The sequence below is a fragment of the Corvus brachyrhynchos genome, unplaced genomic scaffold (assembly GCF_000691975.1).
Source record: "Corvus brachyrhynchos isolate BGI_N302 unplaced genomic scaffold, ASM69197v1 scaffold92, whole genome shotgun sequence".
In the NCBI taxonomy this organism is placed as follows: Eukaryota; Metazoa; Chordata; class Aves; order Passeriformes; family Corvidae; genus Corvus; species Corvus brachyrhynchos.
In genome coordinates this window covers 5,084,359-5,110,167 of record NW_008236973.1, presented here as the reverse complement: position 1 = coordinate 5,110,167, position 25,809 = coordinate 5,084,359, and the positions used below count along the sequence as shown (strand labels likewise).

General features: G+C 36.3%; 1 protein-coding gene across 1 annotated transcript in view; it reads right to left on the bottom strand.

Moving 5' to 3' along the window:
* TUBGCP5 (tubulin gamma complex associated protein 5) overlaps positions 1 to 25,809 on the bottom strand; it is a 26,172-nt gene continuing 363 nt past the window's right edge. The window contains exons 2-25 of the mRNA XM_017728510.1: positions 25,697 to 25,803; positions 23,080 to 23,133; positions 22,885 to 22,993; positions 20,753 to 20,849; positions 20,055 to 20,165; positions 19,417 to 19,496; positions 18,789 to 18,924; positions 17,092 to 17,209; positions 15,618 to 15,707; positions 14,810 to 14,903; positions 14,250 to 14,496; positions 13,930 to 14,132; positions 13,164 to 13,279; positions 11,567 to 11,835; positions 10,448 to 10,646; positions 8,854 to 9,042; positions 8,104 to 8,286; positions 7,762 to 7,846; positions 7,538 to 7,658; positions 6,683 to 6,861; positions 5,837 to 5,962; positions 5,179 to 5,267; positions 3,969 to 4,069; positions 1 to 2,861 (exon numbers count right to left, since the gene is read on the bottom strand). Of these exons, the coding sequence (XP_017583999.1) occupies positions 2,815 to 2,861; positions 3,969 to 4,069; positions 5,179 to 5,267; positions 5,837 to 5,962; positions 6,683 to 6,861; positions 7,538 to 7,658; positions 7,762 to 7,846; positions 8,104 to 8,286; positions 8,854 to 9,042; positions 10,448 to 10,646; positions 11,567 to 11,835; positions 13,164 to 13,279; positions 13,930 to 14,132; positions 14,250 to 14,496; positions 14,810 to 14,903; positions 15,618 to 15,707; positions 17,092 to 17,209; positions 18,789 to 18,924; positions 19,417 to 19,496; positions 20,055 to 20,165; positions 20,753 to 20,849; positions 22,885 to 22,993; positions 23,080 to 23,133; positions 25,697 to 25,803 (3,150 nt within the window). The 3' untranslated portion in view covers positions 1 to 2,814. The remainder of the gene's footprint in view (positions 2,862 to 3,968; positions 4,070 to 5,178; positions 5,268 to 5,836; positions 5,963 to 6,682; positions 6,862 to 7,537; positions 7,659 to 7,761; positions 7,847 to 8,103; positions 8,287 to 8,853; positions 9,043 to 10,447; positions 10,647 to 11,566; positions 11,836 to 13,163; positions 13,280 to 13,929; positions 14,133 to 14,249; positions 14,497 to 14,809; positions 14,904 to 15,617; positions 15,708 to 17,091; positions 17,210 to 18,788; positions 18,925 to 19,416; positions 19,497 to 20,054; positions 20,166 to 20,752; positions 20,850 to 22,884; positions 22,994 to 23,079; positions 23,134 to 25,696; positions 25,804 to 25,809) is intronic.

Below are 25,809 nucleotides of genomic sequence, written 5' to 3'. Positions count from 1 at the left end.
TCAGATAAGGGCGTATGCTGCAACTTTACTAGGACTGCACCAGAAGTTAATGAGAACAAGTAAAGGTAGAAATGAAATTGTGACAGCATCCAGTAACAGAGTGTGTTCTTTTCCAAAGAATTTTATATACCTCCTTAAAAGCTTAGAAAGTTTTGTTTCTACATGTTTTGCTGGGTATTTTATGATTTCCTTTAGCTAAATGTAACAATTTACAAAACCATAGACTATGACAGAAGTCCTTTAAACCTATACACACATGGAAAACATTACACCTTTCCTAACATCTCCAAAATGGCTTACTTGAAATTCCAGAAGAGCAAGTAAAGCAGATTCAAATGTTGTGTCTCCTCTAACAAAGAGGAAAAGTATCCAAAAGTTAAGATTCAAATCAATTCAGAAATAACTGACAAAAACAGGAATTTGAAAACAAGGTCAAAAAATGTCCAGAAGGAATGGATTCAGGACAGAATCCTGAACAACACTGCTCTGTAAAGAAAACAGAAAATGTTACAAGGAAATCTGAGTAAATAGCTAAAATACCCCTAATCTCACATAAAACCATTTTTTTCTCCAAAGAGGTAAATAACCATTTTAACAAGTGCCAGGGGACTGATGGAAAGGTCCTGGTGGCATCACAGGGCATGCACACTAAAACACAGGACTTGTTTTTTTTTCTGTGGCTCTGAATAAAAAGGAATGCCATAAGATGGACTCATTGAAGGGAATTTGTCAGCCAAGTACTACTGACACACAGAAAGTTAAACATGGAGGATGTCCGTGACTAGAATCAGTAAATGTTGCCAGAGCCAGACTTTCCACTGTGCTTTTGTGATGACAGATGAGCACCTCTTGGAAGCTGGCTGAATAAACGGCATGCAGGCATCACTCATCTACAACGTGCACAGAAGTCTCTCAGAATGCAATGTTAATTCCTAAACAGGAAATTGGGTGAAACAGCTAAATCTTTCAATTGCACAGGGTCTTTCACATAAAATAAGTAAAATCAGCAAAGGGATTTACTAGGAATTATTGTTTCAACAACATGAAAGATTGAAGGGGTTTTTTTCCTCCCATATCTAGCTAATATTATCCAAAGTAAGGCTATGAAAAGCAGGAATTTCACTGAAGGTAATGACTGTATAGGAAGCAGAAATAAAGCAACCACATTAGATCGTCCAAAAGCACAGAGTACAAGACATACTCAAAAAGTAATGAGCCAGTGCATAGAAGTGCTGAACTTCCAAGTACAAGTATGTCCTTTGAAATTCTTAGTATGCTATTCAATTTTACTCTGAGTAAGAAGTGGTTACTAAACAACACACTGTCTCTGCTAGCAATAAACAAACTGGAATCTTAAATGAGAACCAGTCATGGTGAACTAGAAGTACCAATTACTTTTGTTAATAGGTGACCACCTACCACAAAAAACATCCACTTGGAAAAGTGTGTCATGTTGTAGCAAAGGACAATACAAACATACTGTTCTCTAAAGCAAAACCTCCACTCAGTCAAACAAAAAAGAACATATTACAGGCCAGCAGAAACCTTCTCAGTGATATACTTAAAAAAATTAATTTCTTTTCCTCAAAACATTTCTTTAATAGCTATAACTTGGAAGAACCTCGAGATCTCCTGTTCAAACACAAACACAAATGTTCACTTTCATATAAAGTAATTATTAGTTTACAGCTGAAAAAAATAGTTTTATAATGAGCCACACAGTCTCAGTTGGTAGTTATAGACTTCATTTACCTTAAAGAAACAGCACTCAAACTTTAAGTTAACTGACTGAATTTCAGCAGACACACACACAACAGTGAAATTCTAATTATCAAATCTTTTATTTATTCAAAAAAATCATTAGGCAAGTAGCTATGATTGATTTTATCTTTTTTTAATGCAGGTGTACTGATGCCAGAATTCCAGAGAAACTTTAATGGGGAAGAGACAGGGCAAGTCATCTTGTGCAGAACAAGTTCCCCAGAAATGTACCCTTCTGTATCACAGTCTACTGCTTTACAAGATATCAGCTATAAGATGTAAAAGTTTGCTTGCAAAAGCCTTAGAAGAAGGATAAAGGTCTATTCATATCTGACCACCTTTGAAACATCTCAACAATCCAATCGTTAAAACTAATATATTACACACTGTCATTTTAATCCTACTTGAACTGACTAGAGTTACCACTAAAATTAGTAAGCATTTGAACACTTAACATAAAAAATACTGGTATTTTATGTTCTGCTATAATCCATTTTGATAAATTCATCTTGTATTTTTTACATCAGGTTCTTGTAACAGTCTTCTTAAAGATTTCTTAAGAACCACTAAGCAAAGAAGATGAATGCTTCTTAGACTTTTTTCAAAGGGAAAAAAGGCCAAAAATTAATTCAACCAACCTTCTAAACACCAAGACTTGAGTCACACCACTCCACACTGCCCTGTGACCTACTCACAGCTGAAAAATTAATGGAAAAAGTAAACCATCAATTACTCATAATTAAAGGAAAAAAACCCCTTTTTTCAGCATGAAATACATTTAATGTATTTTCAAGTAAGATTGTTTACATGGAATGAATTTTACACTATACACGTTTTTTGATGTTGAAGCATATACACACACTGCCACAACCAACACACTTAAATACCTGTACATTATTTACATTTTAAAATATTTTACACAGCTCCAAACCATCGGCATCATTTAGCTATATACATTTTAAAGTGGAGTGCAAAATGCTTATGGTTCTTTAACACAGAAATTTCAACATAAATCCTCCTATCAGTTCTTCATTAATTCATTGGATGTAGGTGTTAACTTTGTTCCATGCCAGCCATCAGTGACAAAGCTAAAGATTCCACTGTGAAACAAACCATAAAAACATAGTTAATATTTACATTTGCAGCAGTCTGCAAACATTTATTGCAATATTCAAGTCTGTCCTTTAAAAGGAAGATACCATTTTATTTTTTAAATTGTAATACTTTGGGACTTCAGAGAGTAAGACATTTTTTAAGTCTCTGACAGCTTAGGTAATATTTCACCATATTCATAATCAGCTACCCATTAATTATTTCATGTTGTAAGAACTGGTAAGAAATTAGCTCCTTTGTTTGAAATACTGTTGTACACAAAAGAAAAGGTTGTGGAGGTTTATATACAGCAAGCCATTCTCATGGATGGTTCTGCAGATAAGCTCTTGTAGATGTGAGCAGCCGTGGTGTCAGATATTGCCTATTTTTTAGGCACAGACTCATTTAGGTTGGAAAAGCCCTTTAAAATAATCAAGTCCAACCATTAACCTAAGACTACCAAGTCCACCACTAAGTCATGTTCCCTAGGCACATCTACAGATGGCGTAGAAACCTGTAAGAACACATATCTGCATCCCAACTAACCTTGATGCCCCACAACCTCACTGAGGAGTTGCCCCCCTAACACAAAGTGGCACTGATTAACAATTTAAGCTCATACAGGTTGTAAGGAGAAGCATAGACACGTCATCCTCTGCTGTTTCTACTACCACGGAAGTAACTGCCAAGAGATGGGCAGAGCTAAGAGCTCAGTGCAGTTGCAGCTGCAGCACCATAATATTAACATCTTATCTGCTCAAGATGTATCACAGCTGTCATTCCCAATACCAACAAAAAGAATGCTCTTCTATGCCCCCAGAACTCAGTTTCATTAGTTTAGAAAACTGCTTGTCACTTGCTTGGCTACACAGCTTCCCCTCATCAAGTAAACAGATAAACTGAAGACAGCTGTCATGGAAAAGCTTGGCACAAATACTCTAAAAAAAATAATGACTTTAACTTACTAAGAAGTAAGTCTCCATATCCCTCTGTGAACAACTCACAAAATGAGATTATTTAAAATGTGCCAACAAACATTAGAACAGATTAAAACATAAACACATTCCTAGCAAACTTTTCTAAGTGCAGGTATGTGAAAAGCCTCATGTACTTACAATGGGGAAAAGAACCTCGACAGACAGCTTTGTTGAGAACAGTTACAAGAAACATGTGACAGTTTTTAAAATCAGATTCCATCTTCTCTATGGATTCCATCCTACAAAACAGTTTAACAGAGGAATGCTTAACAGACCAGCCCCTATGTTATCTTCAAAATATGACAGAAATTTCACAGTAAATGACAAAAGTACTCTTTACTTAGAATTCTGTCTTGAACTTACAATAGTTCAGTTATGCCTGCATACGCTACTTCTAAAAAACAAAGGCAATTTTGACAGGAGCATCTGAGCATCAAAGGGGCATTAATAACTTCCTCATCATTTTAGAAATCTCTGCAGTCACTTGGAGGAGCTGCGTGGTTCCAACTGACACCTATCATTCCTACATATGTTTTTTGCAAGAGAGCCTTTCCTGGTCCTTACTGCTTTAGAGGTCCTTGGGGACCTACACTGCCAGTAAAACAGAGACACCCATACTGCTTTACGTCTTCCACATTTTTTGCATCTCTTGAATTCCACTTTGGACTCTGTCAGCTAGCACTCACCAGTCAAGGGAGAAGACACAGTTCACAACAGTGACTCCTTTCCTTTTTTCCCCTCTCCCAAGAAGATACAGCTGACACCAGCTATGACTTTTTCCTGACACATGCAAGAGCATGCAACCACATGCAATGAGTTTCAGTCTTTATCAACAGCATTCACAAATTATTTCTGACACTCAGAATGAGAAAAACACTCCAAAAATATCAACTTCCTAATGTTGCAGGAGAGTGGGATCCAAGTTTTAGGTAGCATCTGGGCCAAAGAAAATTAGTCCTGAAAAATATGAAGTAAGCCAGTCCACACCAGCTGGCTTCAGGACCATACATCAACTTCTGAGTGTTTGACAAAGCCTTGGAGACTTGCCCACTATCATTCATCCTTCAAGCTGCAGGTTGCACAAACAAAAGTATAAATGGGGAAAGGAATGGCTGCAAAAAAGGGATCTGGGCGTGCTGGTCAAGAGGAACTCAACAGGAGTGAGCAGCGAGCAAACCCCATCCTGGCGTGCATCAGAGCACAGCCAGATGGACGAAGGAGGTGACTGTCCCACTGTATTCAGCATTGGTGCAGCCTCACCTGGAGTGTTCTGTGCAGTTCTGGGCACAAAATCATACTCAGAGCTGCAAAATTATAACCATGTAGAATTTTAGGTATGTGTACTTACTTCCAAGCCCCCAAACCAGCTTGCCAACGGTCTGCAAACATCAGTACTAAATTTAACACTTTCATTATAGCTTCCTTCACAAAGCTCACCTAAAATAATTAAAACACAAGGAGTAAGTCAGAAATTCATTGTTTTTACAGGTCAGATTACATTGCATGTGAGACCTTTGTACTGCAGTGTAATAATGGGAATTATTATGCTTAACAATCTCCTAAGCACAATGTGATTCTTCCAAACTGAAGATGTTTGTATTTGTTCTCCAGTTCATTTCCCAGCTGACTACTTGAATGCAGACTTTGCACAGACAGTATGTGGGATAAAAGGTTAGAAAGGTATCCATGTACCTCCATTTCCTGCCACACCACTGTGTATAATATTCCTTACGTTAACAAGCCTCAGTTTGTTCAAAACCTCCCATCTTTTAGAAACAAATGAGTCATGTAATACCTGACATAAAGAATTTAATTTTATCCTCTCTCCTTGAAAGAACTGAGCTGAGAACAGCAAGGGAAACTGGATCTCAGTGTGAAAAGCTACCACTTCCTCAAGACTACCTATATATTGCCTAGTATGTATGCTGCAAAACAGCATAATTAGTACAAAACTACTTTCTTGTCCTAATAACTCAAAATACCAAATATACTAATTTTTTACTCACCTTTTCTCTCAGTAAGCAGCGATCATGAATTGTAGATAGATATCTGTAATGAATCTTTATCAATTGATCTAAATCTTTGGCTTCTTCTACCTGATGCTGAAACTCCAAGCCTGTACTGTGAAGAATCTTAAAAAGACCAAAGTTATTAAATTAAATGCCGCACACAAGTGATTATGACCCTCTCCCAATATATATTTTTAGGAGCCTGAAATTATATGATTCATTCACTCTTCCCTCTCAAATTTAAGGACTAGCCTCCAAATTACCATCAATAGCAAAAATTTCAAGCTCTTCTTATAACTACACAGGAACATTCCTCACATAAACAGATACACTGCCACTACACAAGAGCACAGAGACTATCCCCGGAGAGGCTGAACTGGAGCATATACTAATTTTATTAAAAGCAAAAAAAGGCTATAATAGAGCAGATATGTACCTACAGGAATTGCCTTTGTATTTGAGAAGTCATGTATACACTGTGTACTAGAGATTTTTGAGCAGAACCATTGAAGTATCTGTTGTAATACTTTTAAAAGCATAATAAGTAACAGTTTACAAAAACCTCTTTTTACATTATTGTGCTTAAGTCATCTAGCACTGGGAGAAACAAAAGGCAAAAGAATCAGTGTTATCCAAAGATCAATCACATGCATGTAGAACTTCTAAAGCATTTTTGGAATTACTGATTTAAAACAGCCAAGTTGAAACTGAAACACGTGCAGAAAAGACATTATATTTACATTTTGCTTGTTTTGGGGCTTTTTTTAGGTTTTAAAGGAAAATTAATACTGCATCTCCAGTTACAAGCTCCTAATATAAATGAAATTGTGAAATAAGACAAACCCTAGTCATGATGTAGTTGTGCAGGCTGTTGACAAAATGCATAAGTTTCACTCTTAAGAGGAACATGCGATGTATTTGTTGTTTTATACTTTCTTTCTGTGGTCCAAATACAGGAAGTATTCCTTGTTCTAATGAAGTTCCTTCCTTAACTTGTGAGTTTTCTGCAGCAGAGACTAGTTCTTAAAAAAAAAAAAAAAAAAAAAAAGGCAAGACTGTTGCTCTTTTTGGGGAAAGGCTTAAGCAAAAAGACATACCGATAAAGTTTAAACAGTAAAAAACCACATACTTTTAGAAAGATAATGACTTAGCTGATATTCAAAACACAGATGAACCCACCAACTTTCTAACTTATTTTTCTAAGACATGAAGTCTATATCCACTTTATGTGGCACGTGAACATTAACTTGGTGAAGGAAATACTAAAAAAATCTCTTTCTATAATCCCCCAATAGTTTACTGTTTCAATCTCAAATAGTGTTTTTTTCATCTTGTTTTCTTAGCTTGTCTGCAAGGTATTACTCATAAAAAGACTATACATAAACCTTAGGGTGTGGTAGACAGACTTTCTTTCAATAGCAAAGTCTGTAGAATAAACAAGTTTCCAATATAACTAACTAGACTTGAATCAGAGACACAAAAGGAATGGATGAACGGAGATATCCTGAGGCTGAAAAGAAGTGAAAAACATGCCCAGCTTAATACATGTAAATTGACACTAACAGAGATTATTATTTTATAGAATGAATCAAAATTCTAACTAGTTTATATTACTTACTGCAGAAAGCAGAAGACTATTTATATTCTTAGACCACAAAATGAGTTTACAGAGTATCTTTCATTGAAGAGGTATCTTACCATCAAATCGTAGAACATCTAGACTATACTTGGCCCACTTTATTTGCAGTAAGAGCAGAAAAACTTGATTGTAAATTTTTTGGCATTCTAAGCTTATAACTATATCCACAGGCCAAGGAACCTAAGAGGAGGAGAGGATAATCAAGATAGAAAATACAAGTCACTTTAATACAACATTTCAAATCTGTTCTAGAATAAGAACTGCAGCCATACTAACTCACTACCTTGTAGCTCAATGTCAAACCATCTAAGGTGTGGACAGGGAGTTTCTTCTTTGCTGTATCAACACTTTCAAACGATATTGACAACCTATGCAAGGAAACAAGTGATATAATTGGTGAGAATCTGTATTAAATGAGTAGTTAGTTTCACAAATTTCTATTTCTCACTGCTAACTACTAACTGTCTGATTTAATCTGGAGGACTTCGGTAGAAAAGATGGTAACAGCTCAAAACTTCATTAAAACACATTATTTTAATTAGTACACAATAATTAGTATTGTGCTACGCAAGTTAAGTATATAAATACAGCTAAGCGTGAAAGAAACATAACTAAAGCATTGTACCTTGCACTGTCCTCTGGATAGCGTTGTCCAACTGCTTCTTGTAGGTGAACATTTAAGAAAGCAACATTCTGCCAAGCTTCCTTTTCTCTAATTTTGTCAAAAATAGATGTATAGAAGTCATACATGGTATCTCCAGCTTCAAGTAAGAAAAAATTTCTCATTGCCTGCAAGTATTCTACAAGCCTGAACAGGAGAAACATACAACATTTCCTCAGTCTCATCATACAAGTGAACAAACTGTTTACATCACACAAGCAAAACACAACTGTTACAGAAACAAAAATCTTAAAAACTCTTCACAACAAAAACCCAATACTGGATACAAACATAACAAAGTCTACTGTGAATCCTTTGTTTAACCAAGGCATTTTTCCCTGTAAGCTTTAACAGCCCACTAACTTCACTGGAAGTGCTCTTAGTATTCAGCTATTCTACAGGCTAGGTAATTCTCAGAAACAGCATAGTTCAGAAATCCTGTCCCTCTCCCTAAAATGAATTTAAAATTACAACACTATTAAGAAACACTGTTTGAAATAATTTCCCCACCAAACATCCACTGATGACAAATGGCAGCTTAGCTGTTTTAAGCTAGACTATCATTTTAGAGCACCCTTTTCCCCTTAATGACTTTACTGCTGGTTACCAAACTGGACCAGAAACAAAATAAAATTGCTTCTTTAATGATGACATGATGACATACCACTGGTAATAAAAAAACAAAGTTAAGGAAAAAGAAATCTACTTTCTTACCTATAATCCTTCTTTAAAGTTTGCATCAGATTACCACAACATTCCAAGTATTGCTTGTCTATGTGAGGATAAAGACAAGACCTCAGTGTCAGTTCGAAAGTCTGGCAGGTCACAGATTCTGAGGATCTATCCACACAGACATCCCCACCAGTAAACTTCTCATGAAAGTCACTCTGTTCCAAATACAATCTTCAAAATAAAACAAGATACTTAGGGAAGAAGGCTCATTATTCATATAATGTATAAAACAATATCATACTTTCAAAGATTTTAATCAAATTTGGGTCCTCTGCTCTGAAATATATGGTGCAGGGATAACAAAAGCTGATTCATAAGTAGAGCACTTATCTAGCCTATACAGTGATCCATCATTCTGTTTGTGTATCACCAGATACAAGAGTATCACAAAGGACAGCATTCTATAATCACATAACTGCTTAAGGCATACTTCTGAAAAACATCAAGTTCAAATATTATACAGCTTACTAAACAAACACACTTTGATAGGAACTTCTGGAACTATATTGTGCACATACAGCACTCAGATGAGCTTCCCATGAAGGAAGCATAAAATCAAAGACACAAAGTAAAAATTCAACCAAAAACCACAAAATAGCAAACAACAAAAATCCCAAAACCACCCCCCACATGGAGAACTGGTTTGAGGCATCTTAATTATGGAGTCTCTACATATTATCTATAATATTATATGATGGGAAGAGAGTATCTGTGGTCTACATTTGCAAAGTTTATTGGTTTTTACACAGAAAGCATCAAATTATTGTAATATTTTGTAAAAAGCTAGTTGCCAGTCGAAACCACTCTAAGAAGAAGTCCAGCTCATAGCAACTATTGCCTGGACAGACTGAATGAGCCAGATATTGAATTAATGTAGCAATTTTGAAAAATAGAATAGTCCCAATGAACAAGGGGAACAATAAAGTCCTATCTATGATTTCTTTAAAACAAGCTCCTCCTAGGATTGACATTAAAATATTTAAATACACAATTAGTATTTAGTAAAAACGTAAATAGCTATTCTCTTATTTGTAATCACATAATAAGATTTTCAGTTTGTCTTTCCTGCTGGTTTCCAAAACATTTATACACTCTACAGGATTCCCCTCACTACGAAGAATGAAGGATTTTTGTGCAATTAACATGAATTTTGGAAGACTTTTACAGTTAAATGATGTAAGCACAGCAAGACTGAGGCTGCATTCTTCTAGAATATACTTGGTGCAAATGAAGGACTTTGTGCACAAAAACCAAGAAAACTCATTTAGAAGTTCAAATTTTCCAATGGCATTCACTATTAAACCACTTACTTGCTAAAAGCCTGTTATGATAAAGACTACTCCAGTTCTCTATGCTACCAATTGCAATAGCACATTCTTCACTGATTTTAATTGTTTTTCTTTAACCATGCACAAGGGGAGTGTCCGTTTAGCTTCTGTCACTGATTGTTGGTGCTCCTCTTTATTCCCAACTTGCTGGTTTTCAGTAGCAGCAGCAGCAATGAAAATGTGATCTACCAAATGTCACCAGGCGGAGCATTGCTCTCAACAACACTGCAGGAAGATCATTCATTTACCTGGCAAAATTAATAGCCAGCAGTGGGTCATGGACATCATCCAGTTCCAAGTGTCTTTCTGCTATAGACTGCATCTTTATCAGGCTCTGCTTTGTGGCCTGCTGTTCTGTAATCATGTCTGGAACAGACTCTTCCCCGTGCCGCAGGCGAGACTGCACTGATTCCAAGAACAGTGTATATAAACTCTTCCGTTCAGCATCTGAATTGGGCAACACATTGGAGGAAACATGGTCTGAACTAAAAGAACTCCACAGTCCAACATTCACTAGCTAACTTTTAAAATGCATTTCAACCACTATTCAGAAAACCAAATACGCTCAAATACACATTTAAAATGATAGGACTAGCCCAATGCCTAAGGTCAGGCATATGTTCAAACGCATTGCAGAATGGGTGTCTGAAATATGAAATATTTCTGAGATTGTTAAAGAAATTCCTACTTCAGGTGCAAAGGCAGTTAATTTTTAGCATCTGACAATCCTTCAGTATTTACTGAAGTGAACCTCCATAATAATTTAACTATCTCTACTTTAAACATGAAGCAGCAGCAAAATGAAAAAATTTATTTTGTTTCCTTCAAAAAAAGAAACAAACAAAAAAACCCCCCAAACCAAAACAGAACGAACCAACCAAACCAAACATCAGTTACAATGTTGTATCATGTTTTACAATCACTCAAGATGAATATCCTAGATATCCAAACATCTTTCATCTACTTAAGAGTAAGCTTTAAAAAAAAAAATTCCGCATGCTATCTTAGATTACTCAACCACTGAGTAATGGAAAACAATTACTTATAAAAAACCACCAGTTTTACTATTAGAACATACATGCTGGTTTTGTCTCGTAACAAAAAAAATGGCTTTGTAAGCACATAAAAAGAAGTTTAAGAAAAATTTAAAGCAATAAAAAGAACATGGAACACTCAACATTATTCACTTCACTCTTTTCACTTGTTTGCATTGGAAGAGTGTTTTCCATCAGACCTGGAGTTACCAACCATGATACTGGTATTCAACAGTGTTATATTATTCTAAAGCCAGGGGAAGCCCATTACCAGAAATACACCCATACTGTTAGATAGCCTAAGGCATGATGGTGTACAAACTGACATCTCACCTCTTGACGCAGCCTGCTGTGGAGAACCATCTTTGCACTGAAGATTCTTCAACAGCTGCATGGATTTTCCAGCCATGATAATTTGCTTTAGCACAGGTTTCAGAAAAGAAACCATTGTGTGCTGTCTGCTTGAAGGGGCCTGATCACTGCCAGAACTGGCACTGGCATTATCACTCATCTTCTCTTCATTCTCTGTTTTTTCTGACACACTATATAACGTGTAGGTAGCATACCAAAAATCTCTGTGATTAACGGGAACGTTTTTGTTTCTGTGAAGAAATAAAAAGCTGTTGAGTATTTTCCTTTTCAAAAGGAAACTTCATTACTAGAGGATACATATCATATCCTCTTTGTTCTATGCTTTGCCTTTCTCTTAGAACAGTCATGAAGCACTTTCAAAACTGTATAAAATTAGCTCATCCATATTTGCAAACTATCTAGACACTCTGAAAAGGATAAACAATCAGCTCACAGGAGATAAAACAATTGTACAACCAAATAAACCCCAACAGCAAATCAAATACAGAAATTATAATTAAATTTGTCCAGGACGTTAACTATTCACTGTGGCATGCATCCTTAGTGTCAAAATGATGAGTGACTGACTTGCAGAGTTATTTAAAACCCCAAACTGAAGTAACTACTACTAGGAAAGCTGAAAAATTCTAGAGTAGGTAAAACTCAATTTGTAGTTCACTTTGGATTTTTTTGTTGTTTATATCAGATACACAGTTTGGTCTTTGAAGTCAGATGGAAAAATCTAAATTAGATAATTAAAATTAGGTAATTAAAATGAAGCGTAACTATAAATAAAAGTTGAGATCGGCCCTGTTGGTAGCACTGAAAATGCAACTATAGAACCACAAAAAGACGACATAATAAGGATGCTAAGGATCTCTGCTACTAAAGATTTATTACAATAGTACTACTAGGGCTGTTGTCTTACTTCATGCTCACCTCGACAGGTGTTAACAGACAGAGGTTCAAGTAAGTTTGGCAGATAGGGGAAAATGGATTTGTAATTACAAGCCAGAACTTTAATTTCTATATTCACTTTCCTCTCCAAGCTGTCAAAAAAAGGGACCAACAAAATGTAGCATAGCAACAGAACAAAACTTAACAGCTCAAATAATGTTTAGGGTATACGCATATAATTCAAGACAACATATTAACTTTACTACAAGTCAGAAGCAATGAGTATTTTAATTCTAAATAGCATTTGAGTCATAACAACTAGAGATTAGTAGAAGAATTTAAAAGTAAATTTTGTAATTTTTGCAAATGTCTTGGGTTTGAAAAATGGTTAATTCTTTTTAAAAAAGTCAGTACACTCAGAGTCAGTCTGCTCATTATTTACTATAGATGGAAAAAAACCAAAATAAGTGATTTCTACTCTAGAACAATGTGGTAGAGATCCATATCTATGTAATTTCCCTAATGGGAAGTTTTAGACAAGTTAGGGAAGTATGATTAAGAAATCCCTTCTTAAGCAAAATAACAAATGTGAAAACCTACTTTTACTATTACCCTTTACCCTAGATTCTACAACAGGTTTACTTGCACAGCATTAGGTGGGTCTAGTACGAAGCATCCCTACCTCTGAATAATAAACTCCTTTGCAGGATCAAACAAATTACCATGGACTATCCACTCATCCACTGTCTGTAAGTATGGCCTCACAGTTTCAACCCAGAGGGAGAACAAAAGGGATACCTGAATTTAAGGGAAAAAAGAAAAAAAACTGGCTGAATGTTTTTATACCAAGCATTGAAAGCAATAGGTAAAGTCTAATCTCTTAATTGTGCAACCACAGTTTGTAACACATAGATAACTACACTGAAAGATTTTAAAGATAAAATGTTAATTTAAAAATTACAGCTTTTTTTTTTTTTAATGGAAGCCTGTATTGTTCATGCTTCTCCTTGTTACTCTTGTCATCACAGATCCAAACAGCATTTTTTCACTCTAACATCTCTGAAACAGTAAGGGATAGTAATAAAACGCTCTGTGGTTTCGTAACATAGAAATCAGGAAAACAAAAGGACATAAAGACATCAACTATATTTTCAATAATATAATCAAGTTACTGTAAAAATCCAAACCCTCACATTTCAGCATTAACTGAATTATTCAGTCATAGAAATAGGAGGGAAAGCTATTCCAAAATTCCCTCTTTCAAAACAGCTTTCTGGCCTCTGATTTTTCACAGCCCTTTCCCTTGGTCCTCAATAAACACTGCTCCTGACCCTCTTATAAACCTTTTTTGTCCAGGTTAAGTGAATTCATGTCGAAAAACAGTAATCCATTAGTTACTAAATCTTCTAGTGTGCTGTTCTGTTAAGGAAGGGCATTATTTTCCCTACCGTTTGCTCAGATGCCTCTCCAACACTGTCATATTCAAGAATAGCTTTGTAGAGGGTATTAAGCAGATGAGATGCTCGTACAACATTTCTAGTGTCAGGTGGCACTTCCGCTACTCCTGTGCTGAAAACCTTGTGAAGTACCTTCAGCTGTGCCAGTCGGGGAGACAACTTATCTATTACTATTGAAAGTGTGACTGTTTTATCTGGAAATTAAAAAAAAAAAACCAAGATGCATAAAATAACATCCAATGGAAGAGCAAATTTTGTCAGTGTTAATTACTTGTGTGTCCCCCTCTTGCAGAACTTCCCTTGCACTGTACCTTTGTTGATGATGCATTTTTCAATTTCAGTAAGTTCTTCTTTAAAGCTAATGAAATATTTATACAAAGCCCACATAAAAGCTTGGTAGGTTCTGAACGGAGCTTCAGTAGTCTTCTTCGGAGTGGAAACTGTTCCATGCATTATGCTTTCTGGACTGTGTCCCATCACTTCATCAATAAACTTCTGGAGTCTAAATACAACTTGACCATATGCTGCTATCTGCTCCAATACAGATCTCAGGCAATTCTAAAAAAAAAACAAAACAAAACCACCAAACTTTTAAAACCATATAATAAAAATTGTATTTCATAATGCCTACAAATTTAATTACAATATTATTTTCATGAATTAAAATATTATAAAGTTCTGCAATTGCTATTGCTTCATCACATTCTCAGATACAGCAACAACCCATTCAGTTTTATTAAGCCAGATGCTCTTATTTAGACAAAGCACAATTGTAGAAATATGATTTTTCCACAAGCAGTTTAATTTCCTATTCCCACAAATTACATCTTTCTAATGAGATACATTCATCTGAGATGCAGAAACAACTTACATGGGTTAAATGAGTTACAATAATATCATTCCGCACAGTCACTTTTCCATCATTCAGCTGAAATATAAAAAGCTTTTTCACTCCTGAAAGTAGCCTTGAAAAGAAACAAAAAGAGTAATTTTCCCCCTTAATGGACTTATAATTATATATAATTAATAAAAGAACTAGGTCTCCCTTGCCTAAAAGTTTATTTTCTTTGAGTAACAGGAGACCACAGATCAAGTACGATGCTATTGGTACTGTAAGTTGTTGCTAGAACAGGAACAATTGAATATCAGCATGAAGTAAATATTTCCTAAAGTTTCTTTCCACTTGAGGTAATTCCAGCTATAGGATGACTCAGCCTATTTTCTAAAACTGGACACTGTTTTAAAAATCTATAGGGACAAGATAAGAACAAAATGGTTCCTTTTTAACAATTAGACTTGAATAATCAATGCAAAAAAGAGTAGTAAGCTACTTTCTTCTTCACGAGTCACAGAATGGAAGGGACCTTAAAGATCATCTAGTTCCAACCTTCGGGCTATGAAGTGACCCCCCTCTCACCAGAGCAGGTTGCTCAGAGCTCCATCCAGCCTAGTCTTGAACACTGCCAGGGATGGGGCATCCATAACTTCTCTGGGCAACCTGTTCCAGTGCCTCAAATGTGAATGTTTAACAAAGAAATGCAGCATCTTTATTGTCAGAAACAGTGTAAATTAAAAGCTCAGTAATAATTCCTTCTTCAGACATCTTCAAAGATAGATCTCTCATTTCCTTGAGAGAAATACTAGAAGTTAAAATGCAAGCTTTGTGATGCTGCTCTTACCAAAGTGTTTCCCGTATAACCTGATTTTCCGTGACCAGTGTTCTCTCCTCTGGCACGTACAAAGGATCACTGGTGTACAAATGGTGGTCCCTTAGAAAGAAAGGAAAAGAAAACAATTTAATGGCTGAAATAACAGCTAAATCACCTGAAAGTAAGAATGAAGCAATAATCTTTAGGTTCAGTTTTGTTCTGCTCATATCTGAGTAGATTTAATGCTCATGGGGACATTTTAAGTATATAAACAAAAGCACAGTTTGTTTTCATATTGTTAAGCAAGATACTGTAGAAAACATTCAAATATCATCTAGTCTCACACAGCAAGACAAGAAATTAAGTAGCAAATTCATGAAGTCCTGAATTTCCACTATTTTTGGGGGGGGGCTGGGGGGGGGTAATTTTTCAGTTATTTTTCATTTAGTGCTGTGAAAACTTATCATTACTTTCTGGGAAAAATACTAAGCTAAAACATAAAATATCAATTTCTCTAACCCATGTAAAAAAATTCACTCTTTAGCTCAGAAGTTTGCTTAAGAAGTGGAAACTGTCATAGCCACCTAAGAAGTTTTTCTCATGCTACTGTCCTATGCAATTCTTTGTAAACCTTCCTCAGTATCTTTTCATATTTTAGCAAAGTATAGAATGATTATTTACATTTTTAGTATTTTTACGCATTAATATCATCAGTGGCAAAAGTTAAGCAATCACACTCAAAATCAAAAAGTCCAAATTAAGTAATAGTTATATATCATACATATATATAAAACATACATCTCCTAACAACACTGCAGCAGAAGCAGCATTGCTCTATTCATGTTACCCATTTTCTAATATTCATTGCAAATTGTGTCATAACTGGCCAGACAACCACCTTATACTAAAATAACTCCGTGATTAAGAAATTCATTAAATTAAGAAAACCAAGGGCAAATCTAATGAACTTCATTACTGATACATCAAAATTTGGGACAGGAAAAAATTACTTCTTTTTATTTTTAATTCTCATTTTCTTTCCAAGGCCATGGCAGATCATGGCAATATACTGTTTTATGTTCCTTCCCCACACAAAATCTATGTTTAAGACTAACTTTGTAAAGGAGGCACCAAAAACATTTTAAAAAGTTAAACATTAGGGGACTCCTCACTTCCAGGACCACTTACAACCGACCTATACTAGGTCCTCAAGAGACCTTCATAAGGGTGAAGCCACACAAAATTTAACAGTAAGATTTGCTTCTTTGAAAAATGAAACCTCTCGGACATGAGAAATTTAATAAAAATTAAAAGGATAAGAATCTACTAATAGAAGAAGCAGCTCATTCATTTATCTTATTAACTTGTAGCCCTTTAATTCTGTTTTTAAGTGAATTGTAATAATTATACTATCTTTATGCTTCCAACAGTAAAGACGCTTAAAAAAGTCAATATTTAGCATTGTATGCCAGGAAGGAATATGTAAGTGATATTGTTTTCTTACCAGACTGCAGCCAGGTTGGAATGCAAGTGCAAACTATGTGAAAAGCGAGGAGCTCTTCCTGTCCAGTACTGAGGAACTACGTGCTGCTCCAGCCAGCTGCGGGCATCAGGCTCACCGACTGTGAAAACATGTGACAGTTAGCAAGGTGTTTTAATTTTTGCAGGAAATGTTTATAAAACACAGGAAGAAGTTATTATGAGTCTGTTCACTCAGCTGCAAAATCACAGATCTTTTCAAATGAATTACCCTTTACAACCATTTACACTTTACTGCACTGGGAATTTGATACCACTGTGCACAAATTAATTTACACAAAAACACCCCATTTCCCAAATGTTGCAAAAGTCCTAAAAAATAAGCTCTGCTCACCACTGGTGAGGCCTCAACCTGGGTACTGTGAGCAGTTCTGGATGCCACAATGTAAGAAAGTTATAAAGCTATTAGAGAGCATCCAAAGGAGGGCTACAAAGACGGTGGTGGCCCTAGAGGGGAAGCTGTACAAGGAAGAGCTGTGGTCACTTGGTCTGTTCAGCCTGGAGGAGAAAACACTGAGGGGAGACCTCACCACAGTCCACAGCTTCCTCACTAAGGGGAAGCACAGGAGCAGGCACTGATCTCTTCTCTCTGGTGAACAGTGACAGGGCCCAATGAATGGCCTGAAACTGTGTCCGAGAAGGTTTAGCTTGGATATTAGGAAAAGGTTCTTCACCCAGAGGATGGTTGTGCATGGACGGGAACAGGCTCCCCAGAGAAGTGGTCACAGCACCAGCCTGACAGAGTTCAAGGAATATTTGCACAACACTCTCAGGCACATGGTGTGACTCTTGGGGATGGTGCTGTGAAGGACCAGGAGCTGGACTTTGATAATCCTTGTTGGTCTCTTCCAGCTCAGGATATACTATGATTCTGTAAGCTTGGAGATTTACATGGTTTCCAATTTTTTCTCAAAAAATGTGCTTCTGTCTCAGGCAATTCTCAAATACTATACCCAAAAACAAGCTGACTTAAAAAATAAACTGCCAAATGCCATCAACTTTATCACTACATTCCTTTTTACTAGACATTTAGTAAATTACCTACAATGTTTTTTTCTTAAATGGGATTGTCAAGAGAACTTTACCTAATCCCAGTTAGATAGCTACTACTCATATAATATATACTGTGCACTTTTCATGTACCAGGTAAACTGTACCCTACAGTATTTTATGAAAAAGAATACAGCTACATTAATACTCCCTGAATCTATTCAAGAGAAAGCCACTAATGTTTTCACTACATAAAGCTATGTTTTTCAGAAACATTTCATACCCAGAACTGCGCCAACTATTTCTGTTGGAAACTAAGTCTTGTTTCAGCATTCTCATACTTAATAAAAATTTACATTATATCCATACAACTACATGCTGCATTTACTGTGTAAGTTTTCATTTCTATATTGGAATATCCATGTAAATTTCCACAGGAATGAACAGAATTCTTCTCCATTAGCAGTAACAGAAATCAGATCAAACTTTCCATATTATTTCTTTACTGGAAAAAAAAATAAAACCCACCCCATCAGTAACGAACAGTAATGTGCATCTGATACTACAATTACAGATCTGTAAAACAATACCTCACCAAAGAATAATTTAAAAAGCTGCATTACCTTGCTAAATTTTAGTATGTATAGCAGAAGAAATACAGCTCATTCTAACCTTTCCAGGAAGCATTAGGTACTATCTTCTTATTTGGATCTTGGTCTTCTAAAGGTGTCCTGTCTACTTGAATACCCGAGTCCTCCCTGCTCAAGGGCTGAGTGTCCTCTTCCTCTTCACTTTCTCCAGACCAATCCTATGAAGGGCAACAAACCCCAGGACATTTCAGAACAACATAGCAGACAGATCTATATTCAGCTCCTATTCAAGCCAAACATTAACTATTCACTTCTTTCTAACATTATTAAGTAAATTCAGGACACTAGGACTAACATCACTGTCTAACAGAGAATGATTTAAGTTATACACAACATTAATAACCAGGCAAATGAGAGATCTGGAAAAGATCACAGAATGGCGGCAAGTTCTGATTAGGTGGAAGCAGGGGTCAGCAGAAGCAGACAGTTTAATTGCAAGACTAAGTCAAAACATTGTGAAAAACAAAAGTATTTCTATTACTGTTATTCTGCTTGAGGCTGTGTGTTATTTCACCGTATTCAGCAGAGCATTGGAGAATCCTGCAAGAATCAACATGCAGAGCATACAAACTACGAAAACTCAATCAGGTCTCTAGCACACTTCAAAACAGTTTATACAGTTGGGGTTTTTACCTTAAAAAATCACTTACTGGTGTATCTACGCCTGGGCCAAAGAAAATTTCCTCTCCTTCCATCAAATACTTTCCCCAATCAAATTCTTCTTCCTTTTCTAAGAGAAGTGTAAATATACAAATATTAAGTATCACATAACTCTGACTTTCTTTTCCTCTAAAAACACTTAAAAAGTTAAAATTATCTTGATACTCTATAGCTAAAACAAAAGACATTCCCTTCCACTTAAGGTTACACCACTGTTCAGTTAGCAAGGTTATGCACTTTCAACATGACGTACATTGTGACGTATCAACCATGTATATCCCTTATTAATTCTCAACTTTATTGTTTATACACTCAAAATATGCAACACAGTGTGCCATCAGCACATTTGTCCATATTATGTTACACTACCCTACACTTTAATCCTGGAAAAACATGCAAGAATGAGACACACTACTTATTGTGACTCTGAAGTCCCATTTAGCTCAATGGAAACATTCTAAATGTATTGTTTATGTATGCACAAGGATCCCAGAGTGTAAACAACATAAACCAAGAACTGTCTTACTCTCCAAAAAAGACACCACATATCATGATGTGATGTGCGATACTTTTAAAGTAACAATCACACTTACAACATATGATATCTTAAACGTGAAGCTTACTCAACTGTAATTAGTGTTGTTTGAGATAACCTCTTCATATTCACATTCCTGGAATGGGCTGAAAGTGCATTCAAAACACCGCCGAGGGAATGTGCAGAGATCATTCAAAAAGGAATCTTAAGATGCAAGATTTTCTTTAGGTTAGTCTGAAATATTCTTCTTTCAGTCTATGATACAACACTGTAAACAAATGGGGGATGGTATCCACTCAAACTTAAGCACAAGCCTCATTTTCAGGCACTGAGTGAAAAAGTCCTACTTTAGAAAGCAGGCAGCTGGGATCTCCCTCTGGAAACCTTCCAATATATCTCCCTTTCCTTGATTATGTAGGAAACATAGGAATTTACATCACCAAAACTGTTTCAAGAGATCTAATATTGAGGTGCAAGACAGAGACTCAGGACAGAAATCCACTGTCTGTCTTTGAGCATGTAAGCACTGCTAAACAGGTAGAGAACATTCATTTGTGATAGCGGTACAAGTCAAAGAGAGTTCCCAAGGTTGGCTGGAAAACTTAATTAGGTGATGCAACATAAACGGGGGTAGGAAAGACTTGCAAGCTATTTTAAATGTATAAATTATAAAAAGAACCAAGAAAGCAATGTGAAAGAGATAATAAAATGAAGAGGAAAAATGTCCTTCTTATCAGATTGCACTGCGGATTATATCTTTCATGAGCCATACAAAAATCTTGGAAACTTACCCACTTCTTTGACTCTTGGTTTTTCCACATAGGTGGTGTTGGATGGAGAATCAGACAAACACAACAGAAGAGACAGTATGGAATAGTGTGTATCCGTCTTTAAAACACATTAGAAAAAAAGCAAGTCTGTAAGTGGTCTAGAAGATTTTGCTTAGTAACAAAGTCAGCCTATTATCTGCAGGAATACTCCCCATTAGTTCCCATTCCCCAGCCCTGAATTACAAAAATAACATCTGCAACATGATATTGAATGCTATCCATTTTCTTCTGCCTATTAATTAGCCAATCAATATACAAATCCTTCAAAAGCAGCCACAGCATATGCTGTCTCTTACTGAGCTGATAATCAGAGAACATGGAAAAGATCCAAGTACTGTGAAAGTAAGAAGTCACCTCAGGACAAGAGATAATGGACAGCCACATAAATGTGGACCAACTAGAAGGACACAGGTAGTGGGCCTGAAGGAAACCAAGTCTTGGGTTCCCTTTTCACATGGCCAGTTATTTCAAACAGAGGCTAAAATAGTTAGCTAAAATCACTACATTTTAATATCATGTTCACATTATCTTCTCACATCTGAAAATCTACAAAAATAGTTGAGGATGAATCTTTAACTCCAATATTGCAGTCATGAAACAGAGGCCTTCAATCAGGTAAGAATACTGTGCCAGCACTGGTATGGTCCAGAGATTTGTATTATTGTCTATTCCCTAAAATCTGTTTACCAATGTACAGCCATTTCTTACTATAAAAAGGTTTTTCTTTGGCCTCATTGTAACTTTACAAAGATCTTCAGCCAACCATTTCACATCTAGACTCATGGAGATTCTGCTATCTAAATCCTTATACACTTTCATACATTCATAAACATACTTACATAGCTGTTTCGGAATTAGTTCCTCTTGCATTTTAGAAAAAAATAACTCAAATTTCTGATAAAGCAGCATGATACTCACCAGCTATACAAGGATTATAACATGTTCCTACTGAACATTACTGATTTTACCAGAGTTTGTCAAAGAAAACCAGTAAGTCATTGACAGAATCACATGTGTGAGCTGGTGTTTCACTTACCAGTCATATAAACTGATAAATATTTAATATTTATAAACTGATAAATATTTAATCTTCCCAGTTATGTGTCACCGCTAAGAACTAAATGCCATTTAACTTCCCAAATATGAGATTAATCTACTTCCAGCCACACCCCAGTTGCATTTTTAAAAAGAAAAGGAAATTAAAATCTTAGGACACTTGCAACATTCAAGTATTAAGCGCTTGCTTGGGTGTTTGTTTTGGTTGGTTTTAGTATCATTCGAGTCTCAAAACAAGTGCTACTAAAGGTACATTTTCAAAAAACTAAGAGACTACAGTATAGTAACTGAAGATATTTGTAAGCTATTAAGCGCTCCTGGGTTTTCCCCACAGATTAAAAGGAACCTAGAATATGTAAAGAAAGGCAAATGTCAGTTCAACGAGACGTGAAGTCAGACTGCAACTCAGAACATACAGCTCTATTAAAGAACACCATTATATGGAGCACCATCTCTTAAAACACAAGCTTAAATCTCCCAACAGCAGGAACTTTTGAAGATCCAATTCATTATTACATTGCCACACTGGAAAAAACCTAAGTGAGACAACTGTTGCCATATTCATCCATTCCGTATCCTAAACTGATTTGATACAAAATGTATCAATGGTGAAACACACCCATAGTCTCAATAAGGAAGCTACAGAACAGGAGCATTCTAGCTGGAAACCCTAAAACCAAACCATCCAGATAGATTACTTAAGGTAAAAAAAAATATGCAAAGAATAAGAAATGCTCAGTTCATTGTTGTTTTAGAACAGACAGGAATCTAGATTCACCTAGACTCTAGCTACAACATTTGTACAATGCTGACCCTACAACACGCGCTCTGCACTGAGATAGTGTACTTTAAGTCATGAAACTCCATGTGCTGAAACCCTGAGAAGACAATAAATGCATTTTCATTTCTGGAAACACATGACCTGAACAGCAATTCCAAAGCTTACTACTAAGTCACCTGAAATTTCCAACACAACATTACAATTGAAGCCCCCACTGTCAGTGTAAATGCAAAAGGGATGGAAAAAACATACATACCTTTGTTTCTTCAGTACTTGGGAGTGGCAAGTTCAGAAATTTTTCTGTTAGCCTTTTCCAGCTTGCAGCTTTTCCAAGGTCAGAATGAATTACCAATTTTTCATGTATTCTAATAACATAAATAGTATCAAGAATGCTTTTTAAAAATATGTATCTATAACCAATGCATTATTAATATCTAGACATAAAACTTACCCTTCTATTGTTCTCTCTACTTTATGGCTGTTCACATCAAGAAAGCGGTGAAATCTGCATAAGAAATCTGCATTAGAATATGTTTAAAAGGAACCTTAACTAAGGAAGAAAATAAAGCTGATTTACATATATGAGGACAACATTACTAGTTTAATAATGCACATTTAATTCAGCAACAGCATTAAGCATCAACAAAATTCAATTTGTCTCTTAGGTCAAGAAGGATTAAATATAATTGGCCTGAAAGACAGAAAAATTGAATGCAGGTTACATCTAACCAGCACTCTAAGCTGAATGGAAAATTACTACTGAACCAGCAAACTAAGCAATTAAAGTATGCTGTCTGCTAAGTCAGCTAGAGCAAGGAGATCAAGAACTGTGCTGTCAAAGGCACTGGTGTCAAATGCACAAAATTATCCGGGACCTGCTTCACAGGCACAGGCAAAACAAACACCCACATGGGAAGGCCTCTAAACCCAAAAGAAGCTCCTTTTTATAAAGGATAGGAGAGAGTGTCTAAGAGAAAAGAGAGCTTAATCAAAAATAAAGACAGATATACCAACAAAGGTCTATCTATATGTATAGGGACAAAACAAGAACTCGTGAAAGGTAAGATGGACTTTGGAGACTAAATTAGGCTATGAATAGGTTCTTCAGATACAGAGATTAGAAAACAGGGAATAAGATGTGACAACACTGAGCACAAGGTCAATACACTCTATAAGCAGGCCCTCAAAACCAAATTAATGTTTTCAGCAACAGGTGACAGAAAGTGGTAAAATTTTCATGACCACAGACAGAAATGAAAACTGCTGAGTCTGAATCAGGAGCAACAGTTAAGCTTAATAGACTGAAATTCAAAAGACAGTATGAAATCACCTCAGTGCCAAAGTAATGAACTATAAAGTGAAACTGTAAGGCAGGTAGCAAGGATTTTTAGTAAATAGCACCAGAGAATGAAGACAGGCCGATATTAAAGAAAAGAAAAAAAAAAACCAACTTTGCTAACTACAGACACATTGGTCTGACTTCAGCTGTGTATAAGGATTAGGAATAAGAGCACGATCAAATATAGCACTGACTGCATAGGTCTATGTCTAAATAGGCATTTCGGTTTAAGAAAATACAACTTATCTAATTTATTATAGCCCATTAGCTTACATAGGAAATAATTTATTCAAAATAGTGGTAAGTACAAGAACTGGAAGATTTAGATCACACTGAAAAGACAATAAAAAATCAATCCAAGAATCTGTACTGAAAAGAAAAATTAAGCTGCAGGGAAGTTATTAGTGAAAATTCTTTAGTCTATTACTTAAAGCTTTAATTAATGACTAACACAAATTCAAAAAAAAAATCAATTTTTTTAGGCAAGTTGGGAACATCATGAATAGAAGAGGACTACAGTGCTGCATGAAAATAAATAGATGGATCCAAGAACTACAGCACAGAAATATCATCAAATCTAACAATACAAATCACAAGTTCCACAAACTTGAAACTAAAGAGTTTCTGCTACAACATAAGGTCTCACTGTTTGCAAATTTAATACTAGATAGTCTCGGGCTGATGTTCCATGCACATTCCTTGGGCAACAATCCTGGTATGAAAACACCCTTCCTCTTTCCCAAACCTCCCTGCCAAAAGTTTCTTGTTTACTCTGCATCATCCCCTCTGTTTTCCTGACATGTGAAAAAAACCAAACAAAATCCCAACAATTCCGCGATCCAAAAGAGCACACAGCTACACAAGCAATGGGTGACCAAAACTGAGGTTGAGATTTGCATATTAAAATAATTTTATTTGAGTCTTTATTTGAGTAGTTAGGATTCACACAGATGCAATGCAGTTATGCTACTGCTCCCCCAAAAATGTATTTAATCAGCATGAAAATGCAAAGCAGCATTGATTTTTTTTTTTTTTTTTTAATATGGAGCACTAGCTCTATCAACTTCTGCAGAAGATTTCAGAGGCAGCAGTTAGTGACAGTACGGGTAATTGGAAATACCTCACCTAAGAGTTTCACAGCTTTCACAGAATATCCTGAGTTGGAAAGGACCCACAAGGATCATCGAGTCCAACTCAAGCAGGCAGAATACACTGGAACAATAACTGTGATAACTGAAAAATGCGTGTAAAACTTGAGTAAGGGCATTTTAGGTGGCAGTATAATAGAATTAAAGGCCTACAGATACGATATATTACAAATTAATAAAGACCATGTTTCTGACAAGCCCAAATGACACCAAACACGTTCTCATCCTGCAGACTGATAACCTTTCACACAAGCAGCACAGCATTCTTGGCCAGAAGGTTTATCTCAATTTGGCAGAGTCCTTCTCACTTGCTCTTTACACACGACCATAATGTATCTCCCTCCAACAAAGTTTCGGGCGGCTAAATGAACACGCTGAAAAGCACCTTTTTACTGAGCAGGAGAAAACCCCAAAAGCACCAAGATTCAAACGTGACGGAGTAGCAGTCACTGACCCTGTGGCACAGACTCGTACACGGCCCCCGGCGCTTCCCCGGACACGGCGCACGGAGGGCGCGGCGGGACGCGGCCCCGTCCCACACCCCCGCGGCAGGCACCGGGACCCTCCATGCTCCCGCTGACCTGAAGTTGGACCAGGCAAAATTGAGCGCCGCCTGGAAGCGCTCTCCGCCCAGCTCCTCCTCTGGCACGCCGGTCACGGAGCGCACCAGGGCGCGGACGGCGCGGTCCTGCTC